The following is a 10431-nucleotide window of genomic DNA, read 5'->3' as shown; positions in this document are numbered from 1 at the left end:
TAGTCTAATAGGATGTGGTCACTAGTCTCATAGGATGTGGTCACTAGTCTCATAGGATGTGGTCACTAGTCTAATAGGATGTGGTCACTAGTCGCATAGGATGTGGTCACTAGTCGCATAGGATGTGGTCACTAGTCGCATAGGATGTGGTCAATAGTCTCATATGATGTGGTCACTAGTCTCATAGGATGTGGTCACTAGTCTAATAAGATGTGGTCACTAGTCTAATAGGATGTGGTCACTAGTCTCATAGGATGTGGTCACTAGTCTCATAGGATGTGGTCACTAGTCTAATAGGATGTGGTCACTAGTCTCATAGGATGTGGTCACTAGTCTAATAGGATGTGGTCACTAGTCGCATAGGATGTGGTCACTAGTCTCATATGATGTGGTCACTAGTCTAATATGATGTGGTCACTAGTCTCATAGGATGTGGTCACTAGTCTCATAGGATGTGGTCACTAGTCTCATAGGATGTGGTCACTAGTCTAATAGGATGCGGTCACTAGTCTCATAGGATGTGGTCACTAGTCTAATAGGATGTGGTCACTAGTCTCATAGGATGTGGTCAATAGTCTCATAGGATGTGGTCACTAGTCTAATAGGATGTGGTCACTAGTCTCATAGGATGTGGTCACTAGTCTCATAGGATGTGGTCACTAGTCTCATAGGATGTGGTCACTATTCTCACAGGATGTGGTCACTATTCTCACAGGATGTGGTCACTAGTCCACAGTGATCAGAAAGGACTTATGGTACGTGCCTTTTAAATTCGTTTTTAAGGCCCTTTAACAAGCCAAGCTATTACCATTACATTTCAGGATTTGAAGGCTTTCAACAAGCCAAACTGTGATCAATTCTATTCATAAGCTTTGGCAATACAGACATGTGTTTCCCATGCCAAAAAAGCCCTTTGAATTGAAATTGAGAGAGAGAGAGAGGGAGGAAGGGAGAGAAAGAAGAGAGAGAGAGTGAGAGTATATTGTACAGTCTGTAGAGCACTGGGTTAATGGGTGCCTACTGACCAGTGGTACAGTTGAAATGAACGCAACACCCTGTTAACATTTAGTTTTGACTGCAGGAAATTGGTCCCATTCTTTTTTCTGGAATAACTTCCACGCTCGGGTTGAGCATGAGCTCCTAATGTCCACACTTCCTCCTCTCTGCTCCCTCTGAGTGGGTTAGTTGTTACTGAGACAGACTCTGCCCTTGATTAAATCCTCACATTATCACTGGAGCTTTAGGCTTGCGTCCTAAATGGCACCCTATTCCCTACATAGTGCACTACTTCCCTATGGGCCCTGTTCAAAAGTAGTATCCTGAATAGGATGCCATTTTGGACGTGCATATAGAACAGAGCGAGGCCAAAGGGGGTTGGTAAGTCTTTAAATAAACAACTAGTGTACTGCCCTGTATCGTTAGCTTGTCGTTCCCTGCTCTGCCTACAGGAAGAGCTTCAGAAGGGAGAAGCAGCTCTTTATAGGATTGCTGCTCTGCCTACAGGAAGAGCATCAGGAGGGAGAAGCAGCTCTTTATAGGATTGCTGCTCTGCCTACAGGAAGAGCATCAGGAGGGAGAAGCAGCTCTTTATAGGACTGACATGTAATGAAGAAGGGAGAGACATATTTACTGGCTTTAACGTCATTTCGGAGAGATTTTCTTACTCGCCTCCCAGACTTGTATCGAAATGTTTTATAAGATGGCAATACAGTGAATGTGTGTGTGTGTGTGTGTGTGTGTGTGTGTGTGTGTGTGTGTGTGTGTGTGTGTGTGTGTGTGTGTGTGTGTGTGTGTGTGTGTGTGTGTGTGTGTGTGTGTGTGTGTGTGTGTGTGTGTGTGTGTGTGTGTGTGTGTGTGTGTGTGAACGTACATGTTCACAGAGGGTGTGTTGCAGGGCTCGGGGGAGCATCCTGGGGGTTCCTCTCCCCAGAGCCTCTCTCTTTCTCTGGACACTGAACATGTGGAGCTCCCTCTTCTCCTCCTCACTGAGAGAGTGGCAGTACCGTACCTGGGAGGGAGGGAGGGAGATGGGAGAGGGAGAGAGATGGGGAGCGAGAGAGAGAAAACAACAACTCAGTTTTTACCCAACAGATAAAACCTTCACATTGAAAACCCTCCCTGCTTCCACCACAGATGTATTTGATGGTTATGTTATGGAAGACCACACGTTCTTCCCCTCGAGGCTCACCCCAAGGATGGCATGAATGTACACACATCAAGCCTGATGTTTAGAGCAGACAATTACCACACAGATAAATAAAAACGAGCGGAAGACTAACAACCAACAATGGACCTTGTGGTTCCCTAACAACAGCAAACAGCGCTGGTACACAACGAGAGCCCTCGGAGCGCCGCTCTCTAAACGTTCTCTGGTGTGTGTGTGTGTGTGTGTGTGTGTGTGTGTGTGTGTGTGTGTGTGTGTGTGTGTGTGTGTGTGTGTGTGTGTGTGTGTGTGTGTGTGTGTGTGTGTTCCTGCGCCCGTGAGGCTGCGTGTGTGCCCTACTTTAAGGAGGCCTTGTAAACCACAGCTATGCTTGGAATCTCCCCTTCTCCCCTGCTGCAGTATGCCGCTCTGCTCTGAGCCTGGCAGCAAACATCATAAAGTCACTCAGTCAGACGCTTTATTGTTCCAAGGAACAAATGCCTGCCCACCTACAGGACTGGAGCAGAGCAGTCAAAGATGCCCTCTGTGATAGCCCCACATAGCCCCTCTGCAGATCTCCCAGTGTAAACTGTGCTGACTAAAGGAGTGGGTTACAATGTGTGTCCAATGAGTGTTGGTTTACAATCTAGAAAGACATTACAAGGATCCGGTTGTGTTCAAATGCAGCAATGCACCATATGGCGATCGTAGTAGGCGATGTGAGTGGTTTGTCTTTACTAGAATACCTCCACTGTGACGAGGTGACATTCTTTAGTCAGCATTAACCTGTCCTGATCCCAGATCTGTGTGGTTAAAGCCATCTCCACTGACTATCACTGTCTGGGTGAAGCACATTCAGATCTGGGACCAGGGCCTGTATTCACAAAGAGTGTCTAGGATCAGGTTTGTGAATACTAATCTCTCATGGACCGATGTATGTAAATTGAACTGGTACCGTAGAATCTGTTGGAATTGGATTGTGATCTGTGGGATAACGAGCAGCAGTAGGTGTTTCGCAGGTTATTCGGACAAATCACGATTTTGCAGGTGTTAGCATCTTTCGAATTTGGAAGGGGAGGGGACGTTCAACCCGTAACTTGCACAGAGAGAGGGTTGAGCTCCTTGTTCCGGTTCCGTTCCTCGTTCTAGCATCTCTTAATTCCTTCTCTTAACACTGATGGACCCAGAACCTAATCAAGCAGCTGACCCATTACCTGAGACTTTAGTTCTGGGTTAACCGAGACTATGTGAATACAGACCTAGTAGATTAACTCTCTGTCCTGGGTTCAGTTCTTACCTCATTGTCATGAGGCGGCAGCTGGTAGAGCAGCTGTCTGATCCTGTGTTTCTCTCCAGGACTGTTGACGTAGGGGACCTTGTCCTCCGGAAGACAGGAGAAATACTGCTGTACCTGGGGACGGAGGGATGGGGGGAATGGTTAGAACAGTATTAGTTCAGTCGTACTGCAAATCCACCTTCAATCACACAGGTTCCTGGTTGGTTTAATGGTTTAGTAGTTCAGTTGGAGGGTGATGCTCACCCTAAAAATACCAGGCATACGTCCAGGATCCAGTACGTCCAGTACTGCCCTGCATCGTAAACACCCCGCTGGGCTCCAGGACAAGAGCACAATCACAGCTGCTTAAAGAGATTTGTTCGGGCCAGATCCACCATGATATGCCAACAATGGCCAGGGTCAGTCAGTCAGTCACAGTCAGTCAGTGGAAAATCACTCAGGTCACAGTTCATACAAGACTGGTGCTTCTGTTGGCTGATTGACCGTTTTTACAGTAGTTATCCCACCAACCAACTACATGTTCTGGATTCATGTTTCCATCTCTCCACCATGGCTCCATGACTATCTAGGAATACGAAGACCTGTTTTGCCTCCACACATTCTAGAGGTGTAGAGAGTGAAGGGCTGGGAAACAAGGGGGACTGGGTTGGGGGGGTAAGGTTACAAAAACAAGGTATTTGGCTTGGGAGGCCTCCTGTTGATTTCAGACCTTCATTACTTCCATGTGTGCTCATGGTTAATGAGAGGGTGGGGGAGAGATAGAAGGAAGAGAAAGAAAGAAAGAGAGAGAGAGAGAGAGAGAGAGAGAGAGAGAGAGAGAAGAGCTTTTGGGAAAGTGCCACATAGCCTGGAGTCAGAGGCCAGCCCTGTTTGCAGTCGGAGCTGAACTGTAAAGAAAGCAGCCAGTCTTAATGATGCTACAGCCACACAGTCAGTATCACTAGGAAGGAGGCATAAAAAACTCTCAACCACTCTAGCCCCACAGGCTAACAGGCCACCGTAACGATCTGCTGAGTTTGCATGTTAGTGCACTAACTGAAACAGGATGTGAACATATATTTATAATAGCTTGTACACACTTAGAACTCTTTTAGGTTCTAGACAGCACCTTTGGTTTCTTTGGCTGTCCCCGTAGGATGATTCTTTGAAGAACCCTGTTTGGTTCCAGGTAGAACCCTTTTGAGTTCCATGTAGAACCCTCTTCTACATGGAATTCAAAAAGGTTCTACCTGGAACCGAAAAAGGTTCTTCAAAGGATGGAACCTACCTAGAACCACAAGGGGTTCTCCTATGGGGACAGCTGTAGAACTGTTTTAGAACCTTTTTTGTATGAGTGTACAGTTTATACCACATTGGGACTTAATAGTTGACTGGTTTTAACAGTCAGAGAAAATAGAGGGAAGCAACTGAGACAAATATATTTCAACAACATTCCAGCAAAAACACGAGGTAATAGGATGGTAGTACCCAAAAATAAAACTATGAACCTCTAAACCATGGGATGTATAGCCTAGCCCCAGACTGACTCACTCTGAAACAGAACTCTAAACCATGGGATGTATAGTCTAGCCCCAGACTGACTCACTCTGAAACAGAACTCTAAACCATGGGATGTATAGCCTAGCCCCAGACTGACTCACTCTGAAACAGAACTCTAAACCATGGGATGTATAGTCTAGCCCCAGACTGACTCACTCTGAAACAGAACTCTAAACCATGGGATGTATTGCCTAGCCCCAGACTGACTCACTCTGAAACAGAACTCTAAACCATGGGATGTATTGCCTAGCCCCAGACTGACTCACTCTGAAACAGAACTCTAAACCATGGGATGTATAGCCTATCCCCAGACTGACTCACTCTGAAACAGAACTCTAAACCATGGGATGTATAGTCTAGCCCCAGAATGACTCACTCTGAAACAAAACTCTAAACCATGGGATGTATAGCCTAGCCCCAGACTGACTCACTCTGAAACAGAACTCTAAACCATGGGATGTATAGTCTAGCCCCAGAATGACTCACTCTGAAACAGAACTCTAAACCATGGGATGTATAGCCTATCCCCAGACTGACTCACTCTGAAACAGAACTCTAAACCATGGGATGTATAGCCTAGCCCCAGACTGACTCACTCTGAAACAGAACTCTAAACCATGGGATGTATTGCCTAGCCCTAGACTGACTCACTCTGAAACAGAACTCTCATTGTTGGAAGACACTGAAAAACATTGACATGATGACCTGCGTTACCATGGTTATTATTTGTCTTAAATCATATAGATCAGTGTTGACTATCACACTTTCTCCCCGCTCCTCCAGACGGACATTTCCAGGAGATCACAGGCACTCTGCAGGAGGGGCGAATGGCATGTCAGTACGTCTGTATTTATAGACTCCAGACATTAAACATTAAAGCCTGAAGTCTGGCTGCAGTTTGTTTGAGGATTTGTCTCGGATGGCTTCAATTCTGTGTTCAGTCAGAACTCAGTGGAAGGCAGTGTGTGTGTGTGTGTGTGTGTGTGTGTGTGTGTGTGTGTGTGTGTGTGTGTGTGTGTGTGTGTGTGTGTGTGTGTGTGTGTGTGTGTGTGTGTGTGTGTGTGTGTGTGTGTGTGTGTGTGTGTGTGTGTGTGTGTGTGTGTGTGTGTGTGTGTGTGTGTGTGATGCCTATCCCAGTGTCACACCAGGGGGGTGTGGGGGGGGGGGGGGGGGGTCTGTGTGTAATTCTATGCCTGTGAGGGGTTGTTAGAACATCGGGGGCAGAGAGAGATATACAATCTGTCAGGAGACATCAGTAGAGTTGGAGAATAGTCATGTTGCTGCTCTTCTCTGTGTGCTGTGATGTCCACCGTTTGTGACACTGACAAATAATGTGACTCTACATCTCCCCACCAAGGGGATTTACAAATCAAGTGGATTCATAAAGCCCTTTTTACATCATCATTCCTTCTGATCTGCAACACTAGGAGTGGATTGATTCCTCCTGATCTGCAACAGTTAACATTAGGAGTGGGTTGATTCCTCCTGATCTGCAACAGTTAACATTAGGAGTGGGTTGATTCCTCCTGATCTGCAACAGTTAACATTAGGAGTGGATTGATTCCTCCTGATCTATAACAGTTAACATTAGGAGTGGATTGATTCCTCCTGATCTGCAACAGTTAACATTAGGAGTGGATTGATTCCTCCTGATCTGAAACAGTTAACATTAGGAGTGGATTGATTCCTCCTGATCTATAACAGTTAACATTAGGAGTGGGTTGATTCCTCCTGATCTGCAACAGTTAACATTAGGAGTGGGTTGATTCCTCCTGATCTACAACAGTTAACATTAGGAGTGGATTGATTCCTCCTGATCTGCAACAGTTAACATTAGGAGTGGATTGATTCCTCCTGATCTGCAACAGTTAACATTAGGAGTGGATTGATTCCTCCTGATCTGCAACAGTTAACATTAGGAGTGGATTGATTCCTCCTGATCTATAACAGTTAACATTAGGAGTGGGTTGATTCCTCCTGATCTACAACAGTTAACATTAGGAGTGGGTTGATTCCTCCTGGCAGGTCGGGGTCTGGTATTAGCTTATCTATGTGGATGGACATTCAGTTTGCCTGCTGTGTTTTGTGACATTCAGATATGGGTTACAACCAATGGTCACTGTGATGTGATCTGTCACGAACAGCTCCCCGCTACCTCTCCCCAGGAGGAGAGTCACGAACAGCTCCCCGCTACCTCTCCCCAGGAGGAGAGTCACGAAGAGCTCCCCGCCCTCTCTCCCCAGGAGGAGAGTCACGAACAGCTCCCTGCTACCTCTCCCCAGGAGGAGAGTCACGAACAGCTCCCCGCTACCTCTCCCCAGGAGGAGGGTCATGAACTGTTCCAGGTCCAGAGGAATGGTGAACTGGCCCCTTGTGTTCTACACTCAACGCTGCATCTCAGCCTCACCTCAGGAAGATGGCAACACCCTGTCACTTGGCTTTAAGTCCCTGTGATGTGTGTGTGTGTGTGTGTGTGTGTGTGTGTGTGTGTGTGTGTGTGTGTGTGTGTGTGTGTGTGTGTGTGTGTGTGTGTGTGTGTGTGTGTGTGTGTGTGTGTGTGTGTGTGTGTGTGTGTGTGTGTGTGTGTGTGTGATGCCTATCTAGACTCATCCAACTCAACCCAATGGATGACAACACAGTATTGTCTATTGTCCATCATGTTATAGTTACAGTCATGTGTCTCCATCAGGTTATAGTTACAGTCATGTGTCTCCATCATGTTATATTTACAGGTTATAGTTACAGTCATGTGTCTCCATCATGTTATATTTACAGGTTATGTATCTCCAACATGTTATAGTTACAGTATAAAAACATTGACATGATGACCTGCATATCTCCATCATGTTATAGTTACAGTCATGTGTCTCCATCATGTTATAGTTACAGTCATGTATCTCCATGTTATAGTTACAGTCTTGTATCTCCATCATGTTATATTTACAGGTTATAGTTACAGTCATGTGTCTCCATCATGTTATATTTACAGGTTATGTATCTCCAACATGTTATAGTTACAGTATAAAAACATTGACATGATGACCTGCATATCTCCATCATGTTATAGTTACAGTCATGTGTCTCCATCATGTTATATTTACAGGTTATGTATCTCCATCATGTTATAGTTACAGTATAAAAACATTGACATGATGACCTGCATATCTCCATCATGTTATAGTTACAGTCATGTGTCTCCATCATGTTATAGTTACAGTCATGTATCTCCATGTTATAGTTACAGTCTTGTATCTCCATCATGTTATATTTACAGGTTATAGTTACAGTCATGTGTCTCCATCATGTTATATTTACAGGTTATGTATCTCCAACATGTTATAGTTACAGTATAAAAACATTGACATGATGACCTGCATATCTCCATCATGTTATAGTTACAGTCATGTGTCTCCATCATGTTATAGTTACAGTCATGTATCTCCATGTTATAGTTACAGTCATGTGTCTCCATCATGTTATAGTTAGTCATGTATCTCCATCATGTTATAGTTACAGTCATGTGTCTCCATCATGTTATAGTTACAGTCATGTATCTCCATGTTATAGTTACAGTCATGTGTCTCCATCATGTTATAGTTACAGTCATGTATCTCCATCATGTTATAGTTACAGTCATGTGTCTTTAACATGTTATAGTTACAGTCATGTGTCTCCATCATGTTATAGTTAGTCATGTATCTCCATCATGTTATAGTTAGTCATGTATCTCCATCATGTTATATTTACAGTCATGTATCTTCATCATGTTATAGTTACAGTCATGTGTCTCCATCATGTTATATTTACAGTCATGTGTCTCCATCATGTTATATTTACAGTCATGTATCTTCATCATGTTATAGTTACAGTCATGTGTCTCCATCATGTTATAGTTAGTCATGTATCTCCATCATGTTATAGTTAGTCATGTGTCTCCATCATGTTATAGTTACATTCATGTATCTCCATCATGTTATAGTTAGTCATGTGTCTCCATCATGTTATAGTTACAGTCATGTATCTCCATCATGTTATAGTTAGTCATGTATCTCCATCATGTTATAGTTAGTCATGTGTCTCCATCATGTTATAGTTACAGTCATGTATCTCCATCATGTTATATTTAGTCATGTATCTCCATCATGTTATAGTTAGTCATGTGTCTCCATCATGTTATAGTTACATTCATGTATCTCCATCATGTTATAGTTAGTCATGTGTCTCCATCATGTTATAGTTACAGTCATGTATCTCCATCATGTTATAGTTACAGTCATGTGTCTCCATCATGTTATAGTTACAGTCATGTATCTCCATCATGTTATAGTTACAGTCATGTGTCTCCATCATGTTATAGTTACAGTATAAAAACATTGACATGATGACCTGCGTATCTCCATCATGTTATAGTTACAGTCATGTGTCTCCATCATGTTATAGTTACAGTCATGTATCTCCATGTTATAGTTACAGTCTTGTATCTCCATCATGTTATATTTACATTCATGTATCTCCATCATGTTATAGTTAGTCATGTATCTCCATCATGTTATATTTACAGTCATGTGTCTCCATCATGTTATAGTTAGTCATGTATCTCCATCATGTTATAGTTACAGTCATGTATCTCCATCATGTTATAGTTAGTCATGTATCTCCATCATGTTATAGTTACAGTCATGTATCTCCATCTAATTTGGCTGAAGGTGATGATGCTGTTGACTGTGATCTTGATTTAGCACCAAACACATATACACATGCATTCATTTACTGATTTTATGTGATGCCATTGAGGTGGTTGTTGTTAGTGACCATAGTTACTAGAGAAAGCTTGTGGTTGACCATTCATCAGACAAATGAGGATATGATAATGATGATGATGATGATGATGATAAATATGATGCCGTGCTGCTCACCTGTTCAGGTCTGAGTCCAGGCGGTACCCAGGCGTATTCCTCCAGGGCACAACCTGAGTCATCGTCTGACGTAGAGCTCCTCTGGAAGCCCAGGGTCAGTTTCCCCAGCTTCCCCCCCGTCCGCTGCTCCATATCCAGGCCCCGGACACCCACACCCACCGGCCGCTCCAGGTTCATCACACGCGGGCGCTGCCCGAGGGAGACAGAAAAGGAGACAAAGTGTTATCAAATGCCCCCAAATTCAACGTTTAGAATAATTCCTCATTCAGTCAGTTGTTCGCCAGGCTTTATATATTGGGAGAGACATCTCTATATCAAACGTTGTTGTCTGTTTCTGCTTTCCTGAAAACACTTTGTAAACACTGGTCTGCTCTCGTATAGAAACAGAGCGGCAGGTAGCCTAGATCCTAGTGGTTAGAGCATTGGGCCAGTAACTCAAAGGTTGCTGGACCGAGCTGGCAAGGTAAAAATCTGTCATTCTGCCCCTGAACAAGGCAGTTAACCCACTGTTCCCCGGGAAGGCTGTCATTGTAAAC

The 10431-nt window shown here is 44.0% G+C and overlaps 1 protein-coding gene across 1 annotated transcript; it reads right to left on the bottom strand.

Annotated features, from left to right (window-relative positions):
* Positions 1–1477: 1477 nt before the first annotated feature.
* Positions 1478–10084, bottom strand: LOC129846436 (prickle-like protein 1; the record flags this gene model as incomplete). The annotated part of the gene is made up of 4 exons (XM_055914365.1): positions 1478–1552; positions 1871–2008; positions 3441–3554; positions 9896–10084. Coding segments are annotated over 4 exons (516 nt in total), but the record flags the coding sequence as incomplete, so codon positions are not given.
* Between the last annotated feature and the right edge of the window lie 347 nt (positions 10085–10431).

Source organism: Salvelinus fontinalis, unplaced genomic scaffold, assembly GCF_029448725.1.
Source record: "Salvelinus fontinalis isolate EN_2023a unplaced genomic scaffold, ASM2944872v1 scaffold_0538, whole genome shotgun sequence".
In the NCBI taxonomy this organism is placed as follows: Eukaryota; Metazoa; Chordata; class Actinopteri; order Salmoniformes; family Salmonidae; genus Salvelinus; species Salvelinus fontinalis.
The sequence above is the reverse complement of the archived record's forward strand: the minus strand, read 5'-3'. Positions and strand labels throughout refer to the sequence as shown.